Genomic DNA, 19,228 nt, shown 5'->3' with positions numbered 1-19,228 from the left:
CAGATATATTCTCTTCCTTTCCCCATTACTATTGATGGCATAACCATTAAACCTGTTAACTCAGCACACTGCTTGTGGGTTATCTTTGAACAGTCTCTCTCCTCCTCTAACTTATTAATATTACTGCCAAAACCTGACATCTACAGTATTCCTCCACAATATAGCCACAATACGCCCCTTTCTTTTTCAAATACACTAATCCATGCCCTTATCTCTTCCCTTTAAGGAGAAGTGCACACGCTAAAATTCGGGGAGATTTAGTCACCCGGTGAAAAATCGCCTCTTCTTCGGTCAATCTCCCTGAAAAGCCTTCCCACCAGTTAGGATCTAAATTGCTGGCGGGATGTCACTCGGAGAGCTTTGTTTTCCGATGTCGCCCGAAGAAGAGTCGATTTGTCTCCCTGAATCTTAGTGTGCGCCCATATACTAATGTAATCTCCTCCTAACTGTCTCCCTGACTCCCATATCTCTCTCCTCCAATCAGTCTTAAACTCCACTACCAGGATCCTCCTCCTCTCTCCTAAGAGGGAACCTGTCCAACCCCAACTAAAATCCTTAGCGTGGCTGTCTGTTAAGCAAAGAATAGTATATAAACATATAAACTCCTTCTACTGACATTCATATCCCTCACTCCTCTGCTCTTCACTGCATTTCTTCTCTCGTCTCATTGTACGTCTTCTTCTCCGCTCTTCTCAGCGTCACCTTCTCTTCCCTCCATCCACATCCACTGTCACCTCTTGTATCTATGTTACTGCTCCTTCCCTCTGGGATCCATCCCCGAATTCCTCTGTAAGGAATCTGCTCTCTCAATCTCTTCTAGAAATAACTAAGTCTGCCTCTTGGAGCACTAGAGCATTAGTCTAGTCCTGGTACCTACTGATACCTACTTAAACTGTAAGCTCTATGGGCCAGGGACCTCCTTTCCACTGTGTCTCATACCACATAGCTCTGTGTATATATATTGTACTTGTATATATTGTACAGCACTGTGGCTCCTAAACATTGCCTTACAAACAAACTTATACATACAATGAGAGAGAAAGGAATGAGAAAAAGAGATTGAGAATAAGCTAGAGAGAGAATAAGAGAGAGAGAGAGAGAATAAGAGAGTGAGAGAGTGAGAATAAGAAAGAGAGAGAGTGAATAAGAGAGAAGAGGGAGAATGGAGATGTTTCCTATAGAAGGTGTCATTCCCTGCACAATAAATAAATCCCTAAATCTGCAGAGAGGGCACAGAGGGGTCTGGAGCAGTCAGTGATGTAAATGTCGCCCACTTAGTGTAACTGCCCCTTCAGCAAATATATTCATTGAAGGATCTCAAGTTCTTATTCCTCATTCCCTGAACATTCTCCTTGTGCTTCTGCTGAATTCAGTCTCCCATTTATTTCTTCTCTTTTATTCCTTTCTCTGCTGCACCGACTGCCACTGAAACTAATCACATTCTCACTCCTCATGTTTTACACTGAGTTTCTTCCAAAAACAGCAATTTTCTCTCAACGGCAATTTCATTTAATAGACTGATCACATTCCCCTTAACTGTCTCTTCTCCAGTGTAACCAATCACAGCTTGTCTTTCCCCATAACTGATCCCTCCCATTCTCTTTATCAGTTTAGTTGCTCTTCTCTGTACTTTCTCTATTTCATTACTGTTCCTTATATATTTATATATAGTGATCATACCCCCTTATATATTTATATATAGTGATCATATCCCCTTATATATTTATATATAGTGATCATATCCCCCTTATATATTTATATATAGTGATCATATCCCCCTTATATATTTATATATAGTGATCATATCCCCCTTATATATTTATATATAGTGATCATATCCCCTTATATATTTATATATAGTGATCATATCCCCCTTATATATTTATATATAGTGATCATATCCCCTTATATATTTATATATAGTGATCATATCCCTCTTATATATTTATATATAGTGATCATATCCCCTTATATATTTATATATAGTGATCATATCCCCTTATATATTTATATATAGTGATCATATCCCCCTTATATATTTATATATAGTGATCATATCCCCTTATATATTTATATATAGTGATCATATCCCCTTATATATTTATATATAGTGATCATATCCCCTTATATATTTATATAGTGATCATATCCCCTTATATATTTATATATAGTGATCATATCCCCCTTATATATTTATATATAGTGATCATATCCCCTTATATATTTATATAAAGTGATCATATCCCCTTATATATTTATATATAGTGATCATATCCCCCTTATATATTTATATATAGTGATCATATCCCCTTATATATTTATATAAAATGATCATATCCCCTTATATATTTATATATAGTGATCATATCCCCCTTATATATTTATATATAGTGATCATATCCCCTTATATATTTATATATAGTGATCATATCCCCTTATATATTTATATATAGTGATCATATCCCCTTATATATTTATATATAGTGATCATACCCCCTTATATATTTATATATAGTGATCATATCCCCTTATATATTTATATATAGTGATCATACCCCCTTATATATTTATATATAGTGATCATATCCCCTTATATATTTATATATAGTGATCATACCCCCTTATATATTTATATATAGTGATCATATCCCCTTATATATTTATATATAGTGATCATACCCCCTTATATATTTATATATAGTGATCATATCCCCTTATATATTTATATATAGTGATCATACCCCCTTATATATTTATATATAGTGATCATATCCCCTTATATATTTATATATAGTGATCATACCCCCTTATATATTTATATATAGTGATCATACCCCTTATATATTTATATATAGTGATCATATCCCCTTATATATTTATATATAGTGATCATACCCCCTTATATATTTATATATAGTGATCATATCCCCTTATATATTTATATATAGTGATCATACCCCCTTATATATTTATATATAGTGATCATATCCCCTTATATATTTATATATAGTGATCATACCCCCTTATATATTTATATATAGTGATCATACCCCCTTATATATTTATATATAGTGATCATATCCCCTTATATATTTATATATAGTGATCATACCCCCTTATATATTTATATATAGTGATCATATCCCCTTATATATTTATATATAGTGATCATATCCCCTTATATATTTATATATAGTGATCATACCCCCTTATATATTTATATATAGTGATCATACCCCCTTATATATTTATATATAGTGATCATATCCCCTTATATATTTATATATAGTGATCATACCCCCTTATATATTTATATATAGTGATCATATCCCCTTATATATTTATATATAGTGATCATACCCCCTTATATATTTATATATAGTGAGCATATCCCCTTATATATTTATATATATAGTGATCATATCCCCTTATATATTTATATATAGTGATCATATCCCCCTTATATATTTATATATAGTGATCCAATCACCCTTGACTGTCTCTTCTCCAGTGTAACCAATCACAACTTTCCTTTCCACATAACGGATCCTTTCCATTCTACATTCTCTTGCAGTGTGTAACTTGCTGTTTCTACATTATGAACATAAGGGAAACGTGTCCCACATAAGTTCAAGCTTATTCCGCCTTTCTCCAAAGTATAATATTTAATATGACAAACTTAAAGGTGTCAGACTTACAGGCCTAGGATTTCCAGATAGTTCCCTGTAAATCCAGTTTAAATATTAGAATTAAATGAGTGACACAAGATAGAGCATGTGACCTTCTTACAGGATTTTGGACAAGGCGAGTGAAAATGTATTTGGGATAATCCGTCTGTACAGCTACAATGTGAGTCGTCTGAATATACAGAGAAAAAGAAACAAACATGGACCTTTAGTCTCCTGCACTTTTTTTCGCTATTAAACAAGTTTTTTGGAGGAAATTGGCCTTTGTTAGAAAACTGTAAGTACAGTAATTAATTCATTTGTACCAGTCACAGGTCCAGCATTAATGTACTGGTACCAGTCTGTGTATTAGTCACATACAATGACATTACATTACAATGCAATGACTTCTGGCGCTTTCTATCATGTCACCCCAAATCACTTCTGCACCCCAACTGCCTGTTATATACCCGGGTCCCATGTAAATTCCATTCCGACCCTCTCTCACCCCCCTTTATCGTCACATGAATCCAAATGTCCCCCATCAGAACTTATTCCAGACTCTCATGCCGCCCCGTTTCCCACCTGATCCCCCTAATCCCCTGCACACATCCCCCTGTAACCCCTTCCTCACACCCAAGCCCCCCCTCACATACATCTCAGTTTAACCCTTTCCTCACAAACACCCTCTGGTCCCCTCCAGTCTCTCTGCCCTTTCCACTGCCCCTACAGCAACACCTCGATTTATTTCTCTATTTCTCTCTCTATTTCTCTACTTCTCTATTTATTTCTCTATTTCTCTATTCCTCTATTTATTTCTCTTATTCTCTCTCTCTATTCCTCTATTTATTTCTCTCTCTATTTCTCTATTTATCTCTCTATGTCTCTATTTCTCTATTTCTCTCTCTATTTCTCTACTTCTCTATTTATTTCTCTATTTCTCTCTCTCTATTCCTCTATTTATTTCTCTCTCTCTATTTCTCTATTTATCTCTCTATTTCTCTATTTCTCTCTCTATTTCTCTACTTCTCTATTTATTTCTCTATTTCTCTATTCCTCTATTTATTTCTCTTATTCTCTCTCTCTATTCCTCTATTTATTTCTCTCTCTATTTCTCTCTCTATTTCTCTATTTATCTCTCTATTTCACTATTTATCTCTCTATTTCTCTATTCCTCTATTTATTTCTCTATTTCTCTCTCTATTTCTCTATTTCTCTATTTCTCTCTCTATTTCTCTATTTCTCTCTCTATTTCTCTGGGACGTTAGATGAAAACCTCACAGGTATTTGGGTCAATCAATAGACCAATGAGAGATCCTGACAATTCTACTTGTGCTGCTCATTGATCCACCTGCACCGCTGAGTCAATTCAGGAAGGAGGGGTGTCGGGGTCACCGACCCTTGCTTTCCCTACACATATAAGTACATAAGTGCTACACACACATATATATTTTATATAACAAAGAGAACCTTGTATCCAGCAGGAATGAGCCCCCTGGTTATTCTCCTTACATGCCGTGTGCTGGGGGTGAAAGTGAAGCAAATAAAGTGCAGGAGTCGGGGAGTTGTATTTACTGGATATTAATGACCAGTTTGTATAGAAGGGGGGGGAGGTGATGGGACTGAGCCCCCAGATTCAGTGGAAGTTGGTGGAAGACTAATGGAATGGACCCCCCCATTTGAGTGAAATGGAGGCTTAGTGACCCCCATGCTGAGCAGAGGAGGGAGGATAACGGAAGAAGCAAAGTCTGGGGTCCAGTGTGGGACTGGGGCTTCTCTGTGTTTCTGTCATTTTAGGCGGGGGGGGGGGCAGTGAGTCTCCTGTACCTCTGGGGGCTCCGCTTGGGTCCCATCATTTTCATTGTGGGGGTTTCTTCCCAATTCAAAGAGCAGATGTGTCATAGGCCGAAGTCTGTTCCCTGGTGACTGTGCCCCAGAGACTGTGTCTGGGGGGGCAGGGCTTATAGAGTGGGGGTGCCCCCAGGCTTTGTGCCCTCCACTTCCTCTATATGGGGGGGCAACATTCATTCAGTCCCTTTATAAAAGCAGGTGTCTGACCCCCAGAACATGAATATTGGGGTGAGGACTGGACTGTGTATAATAGGGGGAGGGAATGTCCCCCAGTGTCTCTCTGTTATAGATGGGGGGGCTAGAGATTGGGGTACGGGGGGGTGAAGTGGGTTATAGGAAGTAGCAGGTCGGGGGCAATTTGGTGCAATGTATAAAACACAAGGGCACATTCTGGAGTCAGTGGTTATTTCTGGGGTACAATATAACAGACCCCCCCCCCGTGAGGAAAGAGAAGGCGACAAACCCAGTGACTTACCTCTTGTACTGAGCCCCCCCACGTCTCCATCTCCCTCTGCTGGAACCTCCCCCCGGCATTCCCAGTCCACTGAATCCTTCACTCACCTCCCTGTGCCCATTAGATCCTCAGCTCCTCCCACTGTTCCCCCAAATTAGTCCCAACCCCCCAGTGCAGCCCAATCATTTATCTCATGTACAGACCCAGGTGAGGAGAGCAGCCTTGTCCTACACCCCAAGTACATATCCAGGTGAGGAGAGCAGTCTAATCCTTTATCTCATGTACAGTCCCAGGTGAGGAGAGCAGTCTAATCCTTTATCTCATGTACAGTCCCAGGTGAGGAGAGCAGTCTAATCCTTTATCTCATGTACAGTCCCAGGGAAGGAGAGCAGTCTAATCCTTTATCTCAGGTACAGTCCCAGGGAAGGAGAGCAGTCTAATCCTTTATCTCATGTACAGTCCCAGGGAAGGAGAGCAGTCTAATCCTGTATCTCATGTACAGTCCCAGGGAAGGAGAGCAGTCTAATCCTTTATCTCAGGTACAGTCCCAGGGAAGGAGAGCAGTCTAATCCTTTATCTCATGTACAGTCCCAGGGAAGGAGAGCAGTCTAATCCTTTATCTCAGGTACAGTCCCAGGGAAGGAGAGCAGTCTAATCCTTTATCTCATGTACAGTCCCAGGGAAGGAGAGCAGTCTAATCCTTTATCTCATGTACAGTCCCAGGGAAGGAGAGCAGTCTAATCCTTTATCTCATGTACAGTCCCAGGGAAGGAGAGCAGTCTAATCCTGTATCTCATGTACAGTCCCAGGGAAGGAGAGCAGTCTAATCCTTTATCTCAGGTACAGTCCCAGGGAAGGAGAGCAGTCTAATCCTTTATCTCATGTACAGTCCCAGGGAAGGAGAGCAGTCTAATCCTTTATCTCAGGTACAGTCCCAGGGAAGGAGAGCAGTCTAATCCTTTATCTCATGTACAGTCCCAGGGAAGGAGAGCAGTCTAATCCTTTATCTCATGTACAGTCCCAGGGAAGGAGAGCAGTCTAATCCTTTATCTCATGTACAGTCCCAGGGAAGGAGAGCAGTCTAATCCTGTATCTCATGTACAGTCCCAGGGAAGGAGAGCAGTCTAATCCTTTATCTCAGGTACAGTCCCAGGGAAGGAGAGCAGTCTAATCCTTTATCTCAGGTACAGTCCCAGGGAAGGAGAGCAGTCTAATCCTTTATCTCATGTACAGTCCCAGGGAAGGAGAGCAGTCTAATCCTTTATCTCATGTACAGTCCCAGGGAAGGAGAGCAGTCTAATCCTTTATCTCATGTACAGTCCCAGGGAAGGAGAGCAGTCTAATCCTGTATCTCATGTACAGTCCCAGGGAAGGAGAGCAGTCTAATCCTTTATCTCAGGTACAGTCCCAGGGAAGGAGAGCAGTCTAATCCTTTATCTCAGGTACAGTCCCAGGGAAGGAGAGCAGTCCTAATCCTTTATCTCATGTACAGTCCCAGGGAAGGAGAGCAGTCTAATCCTTTATCTCATGTACAGTCCCAGGGAAGGAGAGCAGTCTAATCCTTTATCTCATGTACAGTCCCAGGGAAGGAGAGCAGTCTAATCCTGTATCTCATGTACAGTCCCAGGGAAGGAGAGCAGTCTAATCCTTTATCTCAGGTACAGTCCCAGGGAAGGAGAGCAGTCTAATCCTTTATCTCATGTACAGTCCCAGGGAAGGAGAGCAGTCTAATCCTTTATCTCATGTACAGTCCCAGGGAAGGAGAGCAGTCTAATCCTTTATCTCATGTACAGTCCCAGGGAAGGAGAGCAGCCAGACCCAATATTCATTCTGAGTCCCTGGAGGTCAGAGTAAGCGGATCCGTTAGTCCAGCCCAAGTTGTGGCCAGTGGAACCTCACGATGTGGAGCCCCAGAGCCCTGAGCTCATCCTCCCGCTCCCCCCAACCCTCACTCCCCAATGCTCCTCCAGCAGCTCTGCCTTTAACCCTGATTGGTGACATGAGATGACATCAGATTTGCTCTGGCCAATCATAACTCAGTATAACCCTGTGTGTGCCTGAGCTTTCATTAACCCTTGCACTCCCCAAATGAGCAGCACCATCATTAACCCCTTCTTCTCCCTCCGATTGCGCAACATCCAGTGACACCAGCTTCCCTATTTAACCCATTCCCAGCCAGACTGGACCAGCAGATAAACTAAAGTGGCTCATAGAATCCCCCCCACAGACTGATCTAATCGTAACAGATTTAATTGTACGTTACACAGGGGGAGTCCCACTCTCTGCAATGAAATATAGCCCCCCCTCCCCAATAAACTCCTGCTGCCTTTATCTTCCTTCTATTCATCATCATCATCATCATCATCATCATCATCATCATCATCATCATCATCTCCTCTTCCTCTGCCCCCCTCTCCCCAATCTCTCCTGTCTGCTCCCACACAAACCAATCTCATCCCAACCTGCTGCTCAGCACCCCCACCCCCTTATTAATCCCCAGCACCTCTGTCTCCCCCAAAACCAACCTCCCAACTGCCACTATTTCATTTGTCAGTCCTTCTGGTTGTGTCAGTCCGTCTTCTTCTGTCTCCCCCACCTCTAATATTTAATATCCCTGACTGTCTGTACTTCAATAGCCCTCCCTGCCCCCCACCAGCCCCCACCAGCCCCCACCAGCCCCTGCTCTAATGCTTCTCTCTGCGCTTTGGGAGCCTTGGAATATGGACTTGAGACTTGAGAGATTCAGTGGTCTCGGCCTCTGTACCAACAAACAGCTGATTAACCCCTCATATTAACCATCTCCTGCTCCCCTGCTAAATCATTAGCAATGGAACATGAGACAGAACATTTGGGGTAGGGGATATAAGATATGGGATACATAATATGACATAGTGAATACAGGACATGGAATATGACAGAGAATATAGGAGATGGTATATGGGATATAGGTTATGGATGGACATGGGGATTTGGGATAAGGAATATAGGACATGGAATATGACAGAGAGAATATAGTATAGGGGATATAGGATAAGGCCTATTAGTGTTGCATTAGGGCAGTGATCCCCAACCAGTAGCTCGTGAGTAACATGTTGCTCCCCAACCCCTTGGATGTTGCTCCCAGTGGCCTCAAAGCAGGTGATTATTTTTGAATTCCAGACTTGGAGACAAGTTTTAGTTGTATAAAAACCAGTTGTACTGCCAAACAGAGTCTCAATGTAGGCTGCCAATCCACATAGGGGCTACTAAATGGCTAATCATAGACCTTTTTTGCCACCCCAAGAACATTTTTCATGCTTGTGTTGCTCCCCAACTCCTTTTTCTTCTGAATATTGCTCACAGGTTCAAAAGGTTGGGGATCCCTGCATTAGGGGGAAAAGCTTTGTCAGGCAGGAGCTGAAATCTCAGTGTTCAGAATGGAATTGATGGGATTTCTCGGTTGGATCATCAGCTCTGAGAGGAACAATTCCAAGTAACAGCTGCAGTGCCAGTGTGGGGCCCTCTGGAGACATTGATGGGGGGCTACAGAACAGCCCAAGGTCCCTCCAGCACTTTCCCATGATCTGACTTGTTCAGCCAGTTGGTTCCCATGATCCCTTGTTGTACATATACTGTACCCTATGGCATTGGCTCGCCCACAGCTCTTGCCACCTTCTGGGTATTCTCATTTTGTTTGCTCCTACCTGCTAATAAAACTAGTGACCAATGGATGGCAGTGCCCAAGGAAGCCTGGAAGGGAGTAGAGGGGAGCTGGGAGTACTGATACATCACATATACACAAACTCATAATTACATTGATTGATCTATGAGCCCAACAGAGAGGATCCATGTCCCAATGATGGAGAGAAGATCCATGTCCCAATGATGGAGAGAAGATCCATGTCCCAATGATGGAGAAAGGATCCATGTCCTTATTTCAGAGAGAGCACTGGAGCAGTTACATTATCATGTTCCCAACTGAAAGAAGCTGCGGGTCAATGATATGGGACAAGGCAGTTTATTGGGCATGAGACATTCATTTTCTTGGAATCCCCTTCTCTGTTACTGAGGGGCTCTAGTGAACTAGATGGGAGGCACTATAGTGGGTGGGTTATTTCCCTGGCACCCCATGTGTGAAGTCTCAGGAACCAAAGTGTCTTGTACGGAGAGATGCCAGACTACCCCATGCCAGTGACAAGCCTCACATGATAAGGACAATGACTGATGAGTGGTCTGTGCCAAGAAAAAGTTAAGTGCCCCCCCCCCATTCATGTACTGACAGGAACTCTTAGTTATTTCATTGTATTCCCTGTGTATAACAGGAATCACGTCTCCCCTACGGAGTATAATAAGGATATTACAAGTCACCTTGGAGTTCTGAGTAATGAGTGTTCTCTGCCTGCGGCCTCATATCTGTGTAAGAGCCTGAGCTGGTGGGAGACTGGTAATATCCTTATTATACACACTGGGGGGCGTGTTATCCCCATATACACTGAGCTGTAATAAAGCCACTGGCTCAGGATCCAATGGTTCTGTAATGTATCCCTGACTCATGTGTGTTCATTCCGTGTGTTCATTCCGTGTGTTCATTCTGTGTGTTCATTCCGTGTGTTCATTCTGTGTGTTCATTCTGTGTGTTCATTGCGTGTGTTCATTCCGTGTGTTCATTCCGTGTGTTCATTCCGTGTGTTCATTCTGTGTGTTCATTCTGTGTGTTCATTGCGTGTGTTCATTCCGTGTGTTCATTCTGTGTGTTCATTCCGTGTGTTCATTCCGTGTGTTCATTCTGTGTGTTCATTGCGTGTGTTCATTCCGTTTGTTCATTCCGTGTGTTCATTCTGTGTGTTCATTCTGTGTGTTCATTCCGTGTGTTCATTCTGTGTGTTCATTCCGTGTGTTCATTCCGTGTGTTCATTCTGTGTGTTCATTGCGTGTGTTCATTCCGTGTGTTCATTCCGTGTGTTCATTCCGTGTGTTCATTCCGTGTGTTCATTCTGTGTGTTCATTGCGTGTGTTCATTCCGTGTGTTCATTCTGTGTGTTCATTCCGTGTGTTCATTCTGTGTGTTCATTCTGTGTGTTCATTGCGTGTGTTCATTCCGTGTGTTCATTCCGTGTGTTCATTCTGTGTGTTCATTCCGTGTGTTCATTCCGTGTGTTCATTCTGTGTGTTCATTCCGTGTGTTCATTGCGTGTGTTCATTCCGTGTGTTCATTGCGTGTGTTCCGAGTGCTTGGGTGCAGCACAGAGGGGCAACTAATCACTAATACGTCCAGAAACTGGATTCTATATTTCTATATCACGTATGTAGCACTATTAGAGATAAAGGTGCCAGAAATAAAGAGTAACCCTTCTGATGCCAGGTTAACGTACAGCCATTGGGACTCCCAGCAAGCAAAAGAAAGAAGTTCACTAATGCGGTGCACAAGAGCTGACAATTAATCAGCACTAGGAGCTACTTGGGGAGGAGTATAGGAGTCATAAATAACTAATAATAATTATACACAAACATATATAGGCCCAGCAACCCTATTCAGGTTAATTAATGTTTAAATGATTTTAGCAGACTTACGATAAGGATATCCACATTGTAGAAAGATCTGTTATCCAGAAAATCCCAGATCCCAAGCATTCTGCTTAATAGATCCTATAACATATAAGCACTTGCTCCACTGAAGGAATGGGGTCTCCATAGCCCCCCGTGTCATTTATAAGGAGAGGCACCGAGATACAACCCATGTGCTAGAGCCTTGGTGCCCCCCTACAGCGCCAGCACCCTGAGAGAAAATATGAGGTGCCATTGGGCAGTGAAAGGGTTAAGTGTTCAGGCAAGGAGCAGAGAGAAATGGCTACAGAGTGGGACTCAGTCTGACATTAAATTAATGGATTTCCTGATTAACTCCTGGAGCCCCTGATTGGGAATCTAATGAGACTCACGAGTGTTGGACCTTGGGGCCCTTCTTTGCCGCAGCCGAATTACTGCCCAGGTTCCAGGGGTATTTACCAGAGAGGGGCAATAAAAAAAAGGTTGGTTGAAGGGGCACTTGCTGTAATTGTCTATGGAACTGTCCCTCCAGCTGCCTATGGGGGTCTCCCTGCCCCAGAAAATCCACCTGTCCATATTCATTGACCACCAGCACCACAGCAGCTTCAGGGTTAAATTGCACAGAATAAAGATGAAGACTCTGACTTGCCCTTTATGGTGGTGGGGAAATAAATATTGTGTTTAATAAAGAGGCAGAAGCTGTAAAGGGGAAGTACAACTTGAAACTGACATTTCAGCACAAACAAGTTCTGATTTGATGACAAATGAGCCAAAAACATAAATATGGCGCAAGCCTCCCTGGTCACGTGACACGTGGTGCTATACCCAGGCCCCTCCCATGAGCGCAGATCCCATTTCACTGATTGGCTGTAGTACATGAATCCAGAAGATCCCAGGAGAGCCAATGGGTGATGGGTAAATTACCAGCGGGAGCCTAAGGCAGGGGCTTTTGGGCTTATTGCTTCAACATTTGGCCAGGGCCCTCCTCAGCCATAAGGCCACCCCCAGCCAAGGCTTTAGGCTGCAGCCAAGTCCCTGAACCCTTGAGATTTAGGAGTCCCATGGGGGGGGCTTGGGTGAATGTTCTATCCCCCCTTTATTGTATCTACAGCTCCAGCAGCACCCGGCACCCAATGTGAGGGATCCCTGATGTTGTCAGGGGGGAGAGGCAACAGGAGGGCCCCGAGATGCCCATAGATCAGCACAAGAGACAAGGAATCTGCAGGGATTTCAGCAGGAGATGTGGGCAGGGAGGTGCCAGTGATGCCCGCGCTTCCCTCTCATTGCTCATTCCACTGGCATCTGCCACCCCCAGACAGAGACACACGGGCATCACAGGCCAGGGAATGTGCCAGGGCAATGTCAGCTCTTGTGACAAGGCTCCTCTGCAGCGAATCTGCCACAAACTGTCAGTTACACCGACGGGCAGCAAAGGGTGATTTATTCATTATGTACTGGGCTACTAACTGCCTCTTTTTTATTGATTCCAAGAAGGGGCCCAGGCAGTCGACATTTGTGGCCCTGGAGAGGGAGGAGCCAGAGGACCAGCGGGTGTATCTGCCCAATCCTATGGCATTTACAGGGTTAATTACATTGTCACACGAGTCAACATGAACCTCTTTAACCTTCTTGTGATTAATGGATTCAGATTATTATGTTCAGATGGAGATGTTTCCTTTAGGAAAAGGGTAAATATAATAGGGGTAAATATAATAGGGGGTTAATATAATAAGGATTAATATAATAAGGGGTTAATAGAATAGGGGGTTAATATAACAGGGGTTAATATAATAAGGGGTTAATATAACAGGGGGTTAATATAATAAGGGTAAATATAATAAAGGGTTAATATAATAGGGGGTAAATATAATAGGGGTAAATATAATGAGGGGGGGGCAGAAGTGACAGGGTAGAAAGCACAGCTTGTTTGGATTGTGTGGGCAGGAGCAGGGAAGGGGTTAATAAAGGGGTGGGTCACCTTCAACATTTAGGGGCACATTTACTAAGCTTGAGTGAAGGAATAGAATAAAAAATACTTCGAATTTTGAAGTATTTTAATTGGCTACTTCGACCTTCGACTACGACTTTGAATCGAACGATTCAAACTAAAAATCGTTCAACTATTCGACCACTCGATAGAGAAAGTACTGTCTCTTTAAACCTGCCGAGCCCCAATGTTAGTCTATGGGGAAGGTCCCTATAAGCTTTCCTAGCAATTTGGGATTGAAGGAAAATCGTTCGATCGATGGATTAAAATCCTTCGAAACGATCAAACGTTTTTTTCTTCGATTGTACGAACGAAGGAAATGCGGTAAATCCTTCGACTTCAATACTCGAAGTCGAAGGATTTTACTTAATTAACCCTCGATATTCGACCCTAAGTAAATGTGCCCCTAACTTTATGTTATAGAATGGCTAGTTCCAATAAACTTTTCCATTGCCCTTTCTTTTTTAGTTTTTAAATCATTTGCCTTCTTCCTCTTCCTTTGAGCTTTGAACTGAGGGTCACTGACCCCATAAAAAAAAAACAAATGCTCTGTAAGGCTACAAATGTATTGTTATTGTTACTTGTTATTCCTCATCTTTCTATTCAGGCCTCTCCTATTCATATTCCAGTCTCTTATTCATATCAGTGCATGGTTGCTAGGGGAATTTGGACCCTAGCAACCAGATGGCTGAATTGGAGACCAGCTGAATAAAAAGCTAAATAAGTAAAAAATCACAAATAATAAAAAATGAAAACAATTGGATTTTGTCTCAGAATATCCCTCTATGCATCATACTAACAGTTAATTTAAAGGGGAACATGTCCTTTAAGCAGGAGGAATTATGGGGGGGGAGTGAATGTAGAATTGCCCATGTGTAACCCTCCTGCCATTTATCAGCATCAACTGGAAACACTTAGTTTAATAACATAAAATGGATTTCAGTAAAGAGGGACCCGGCGCTGCATTCAGCTCTCTGATTGGCTGAGGGTCAGCATTGGATCATTAACCAGTTCCTCCCCAGTTGAGCACAAGAGCATCAGTGTGGCCCTAAGAGCAGAGCAGCCCATGTGGGGGGGGGGTGACGGAGGTGATGCCCCAGGTACATTCCCTGCTCTTCCCAAATCAAATCCCTGGAATGTTCTGTGGGATATTTGTGTTGCACTTAGTAACCCAGGGCCAGTTTCACTGGTTGCTAAGCAACAGCTACAGAAAGGTGATGGGGGGGGGCACTGGGGCCACTGCCTCCAACATTAACCCCCACACTGCTGCCATGAACAGTATTAGGGTTAATGGGCAGCCTTCCATGACTGTTGGACTACAACTCCCAGAATCCTCTAGGAGCCAAAGTGTGCAGCAATGCATCCTGGGTAATACAGCCGGCCAGTGAGCGCTCTCTATACTCATAGAACTTCATTTAGTCTCTGCCCAACCCCCTGCCTGTAAAGCTACTGAATATAGTGGCCACTAGTCATTCCCTTATACTGGTCATTCAGTCAATGTATAGACAGGGCACAAGCTGGGGTGTCAGTCGCAGGTTTGGGAATCACCAGGGAACATCTCCAGCCCCCCAGTAATATCCAGTAGGACTGAGGGGAGACCCTGCGAGTGAGTGATATATACAGTATATACAGGATACAGGAGTGAGTGATATATACAGTATATATAGGATAGAGGATACAGTATATAGAATACAGTGTATAGGATAAAGTACAGAGGATACAGGATACGGTATATATACGATACAGTATATATAGAATAGAGTATATATAGGACACAGTATATACGATACAGTATATATATAGGATACAGTGTATATAGGATACAGTGTATATAGGATACAGTATATATAGGATACAGTATATATAGGATACAGTATATAATGGATACAGTATATACAGGATACAGTGTATATATAGGATACAGTATATATAGGATACAGTATATATAGGATACAGTATATATAGAATAGAGTATATATAGGACACAGTATATACGATACAGTATATATATAGGATACAGTGTATATAGGATACAGTATATACAGGATACAGTATATATAGGATACAGTGTATATAGGATACAGTATATATAGGATACAGTATATATAGGATACAGTATATATAGGATACAGTGTATATAGGATACAGTATATATAGGATACAGTATATATAGAATAGAGTATATATAGGACACAGTATATACGATACAGTATATAGAATACAGTGTATAGGATAAAGTACAGAGGATACAGGATACGGTATATATACGATACAGTATATATAGAATAGAGTATATATAGGACACAGTATATACGATACAGTATATATATAGGATACAGTGTATATAGGATACAGTGTATATAGGATACAGTATATATAGGATACAGTATATATAGGATACAGTATATAATGGATACAGTATATACAGGATACAGTGTATATATAGGATACAGTATATATAGGATACAGTATATATAGGATACAGTATATATAGAATAGAGTATATATAGGACACAGTATATACGATACAGTATATATATAGGATACAGTGTATATAGGATACAGTATATACAGGATACAGTATATATAGGATACAGTGTATATAGGATACAGTATATATAGGATACAGTATATATAGGATACAGTATATATAGGATACAGTGTATATAGGATACAGTATATAATGGATACAGTATATACAGGATACAGTGTATATATAGGATACAGTATATATAGGATACAGTATATATAGGATACAGTATATATAGAATAGAGTATATATAGGACACAGTATATACGATACAGTATATATATAGGATACAGTATATACAGGATACAGTATATATAGGATACAGTATATATAGGATACAGTATATATAAGATACAGTATATATAGGATACAGTATATATAGGATACAGTATATATAAGATACAGTATATATAGGATACAGTATATATAGGATACAGTATATATAAGATACAGTATATATAGGATACAGTATATATAAGATACAGTATATATAGGATACAGTATATATAGGATACAGTATATATAAGATACAGTATATAGAGGATACAGTGTATAGAGGATACAGTATATATAGGATACAGAGGGATTTGCATATTATACAGATGAGGTATAACAATATATGAGTCTGGTTATTATGGAGAGTTGCCAGAGGACATTCCTTGTAGATTTTATCTCTGCAGCTGCCACAGACTTTCTCTCTACTCCCCCCCCCCCTCAGTGTGACTGATAAATATGTGACTGTGTTGCCCCCAATTGCCCCAGTTACTGAGTATGACTGTGCCCCCCCCCCCCCCCCCGGCTCATGAGATTTCTGTGCTGTGACTCAGTTGTGGGCTCAAGTCTCTATTGATCTGCCCTTGTGCTGCCAGCGCCCCCCTGTGGATGAATTGATCACAGCGACACTTACTGTTTAATTGATGAGACAGGCGTCTGGCCTATTGAGTCCAGGAGACAAGATCACAGTCACTAAGAGAGACCCCAGGCACAACTGCAGGATCTAGTGGAATATGTGGGGCCAATAGATTTGTTTAATTGGGTGTATGACCCCCCCCCAGCCTGTCCCCAAGCAGTTATAAGTAGAGATGGGGGGGGGGGTGGGACAAATGGGCACAACCAGTTGCACCAGTCCCGGGGGGGTCACTAATTCTTCTCATTTATTCTTCTGTCAAGTCACTTGTCACTTGAAAATGTGAGAAATTCTCTTGGTTCCTCCGTCCTCTAAGAAAGTGTCAGTGAGACTCATCCCTTGTCCTTTCTGTGGTTTTTATGTTTTGCTTGCTTTTCTTGCTTATCTTAAATTCTTACAATTGTTTTCTTGCTTATCATAAAATGTTATAATCGTTTCATTGCTTATCTTAAATTGTTACAGTTGTTTCTTTGCTTATCTTAAATTGTTACAAATGTTTCATTGCTTATCTTAAATTGTTACAGTTGCTTCATTGCTTATCTTAAATTGTTACAATTGTTTCTTTGCTTATCTTAAATTGTTACAATTGTTTCTTTGCTTATCTTTAATTGTTACACATGTTTCATTGCTTATCTTAAATTGTTACAATTGATTTGTTGCTTATCTTAAATTGTTACAATTGTTTCATTGATTATCTTAAATTGTTACAATTGTTTCATTGATTATCTTAAATTGTTACAATTGTTTCATTGCTTATCTTAAATTGTTTTCTTGCTTATCTTAAATTCTTACAATTGTTTTCTTGCTTATCATAAAATTGTTTCATTGCTTATCTTAAATTGTTACAGTTGTTTCTTTGCTTATCTTAAATTGTTACAAATGTTTCATTGCTTATCTTAAATTGTTACAATTGTTTTGTTGCTTATCTTAAATTGTTACACATGATTTGTTGCTTATCTTAAATTGTTACAATTGTTTCATTGATTATCTTAAATTGTTACAATTGTTTCATTGCTTATCTTACAATTATTTTCTTGCTTATCATAAATTGTTACAATTGATTTGTTGCTTATCTTAAATTGTTACAATTGTTTCATTAATTATCTTAAATTGTTACAATTGTTTCATTGCTTATCTTAAATTGTTACAGTTGTTTCTTTGCTTATCTTAAATTATTTCAATTGTTTTCTTGCTTATCATAAAATGTTACAATTGTTTCATTGCTTATCTTAAATTGTTACAGTTGTTTCTTTGCTTATCTTTAATTGTTACACATGTTTCATAGCTTATCTTAAATTGTTACAATTGATTTGTTGCTTATCTTAAATTGTTACAATTGTTTCATTGCTTATCTTAAATTGTTACAGTTGTTTCTTTGCTTATCTTAAATTCTTACAATTGTTTTCTTGCTTATCATAAATTGTTACAATTGATTTGTTGCTTATCTTAAATTGTTGCAATTGTTTCATTGATTATCTTAAATTGTTACAATTGTTTCATTGCTTATCTTAAATTGATACAATTGAAGTTTTAGAAACTATGTTTTTCTGTCTGTTCAGTCCAGGAGATCAAAGAGAAAGTTGGGACATTTCAGTAACAATCCGGGACTGTGGGCTGAGCTGTCAAAATCGGGACTGTCCCATGAATAACAGCACCATTAGGAGATATGCAGAAGGTCGCAAAGGCATTTTTGGACCGGCCTACACTCTGCCCCATGTTTGTTAGTCTTGGATTGGGCCCAGACGAGTCTTGATTAACCCAAATACCCAAACTGGCCCAGGACCCAGACCTCACGGGACCCAACCAATCAGCCATTCACAAGACATTTAGTCACAATATGATAAACCTTCCGGCAAACTGTATCCCCCACCCTGTATGTTCCTCATCATGTCTGTAGGGGCACAGGGGCAGTTCCATTATATCTGCAGGGGCACAGGGCAGTTCCATTATATCTGTAGGGGCACAGGGCAGTTCCATTATATCTGTAGGGGCACAGGGGCAGTTCCATTATATCTGCAGGGGCACAGGGCAGTTCCATTATATCTGTAGGGGCACAGGGGCAGTTCCATTATATCTGTAGGGGCACAGGGGCAGTTCCATTATATCTGTAGGGGCACAGGGGCAGTTCCATTATATCTGCAGGGGCACAGGGGCAGTTCCATTATATCTGTAGGGGCACAGGGGCAGTTCCATTATATCTGTAGGGGCACAGGGGCAGTTCCATTATATCTGTAGGGGCACAGGGCAGTTCCATTATATCTGGAGGGGCACAGGGGCAGTTCCATTATATCTGTAGGGGCACAGGGCAGTT

General features: G+C 40.8%; 1 protein-coding gene across 3 annotated transcripts in view; it reads right to left on the bottom strand.

The window, feature by feature from the left end:
* Nucleotides 1-6,298, bottom strand: part of lrrc24.S (leucine rich repeat containing 24 S homeolog) — a 32,605-nt gene extending 26,307 nt beyond the window's left edge. For 2 of the 3 annotated variants that reach the window (XM_041568236.1, XM_041568234.1), the window contains exon 1: nt 5,992-6,298. Coding sequence is in view for 2 of the 3 variants with exons in the window: in XM_041568234.1 (XP_041424168.1) it covers nt 5,992-6,050 (59 nt within the window). In the remaining variant the exon portion in view is untranslated. The remainder of the gene's footprint in view (nt 1-5,991) is intronic. The other variant, XM_041568235.1, reaches the window with a different exon arrangement.
* Between the last annotated feature and the right edge of the window lie 12,930 nt (nt 6,299-19,228).

This window comes from Xenopus laevis, chromosome 6S (genome assembly GCF_017654675.1).
Source record: "Xenopus laevis strain J_2021 chromosome 6S, Xenopus_laevis_v10.1, whole genome shotgun sequence".
NCBI classification, from domain to species: domain Eukaryota; kingdom Metazoa; phylum Chordata; class Amphibia; order Anura; family Pipidae; genus Xenopus; species Xenopus laevis.
Note: the sequence above shows the minus strand (reverse complement) of the source record. Positions and strands in the feature narration are given on the sequence as shown.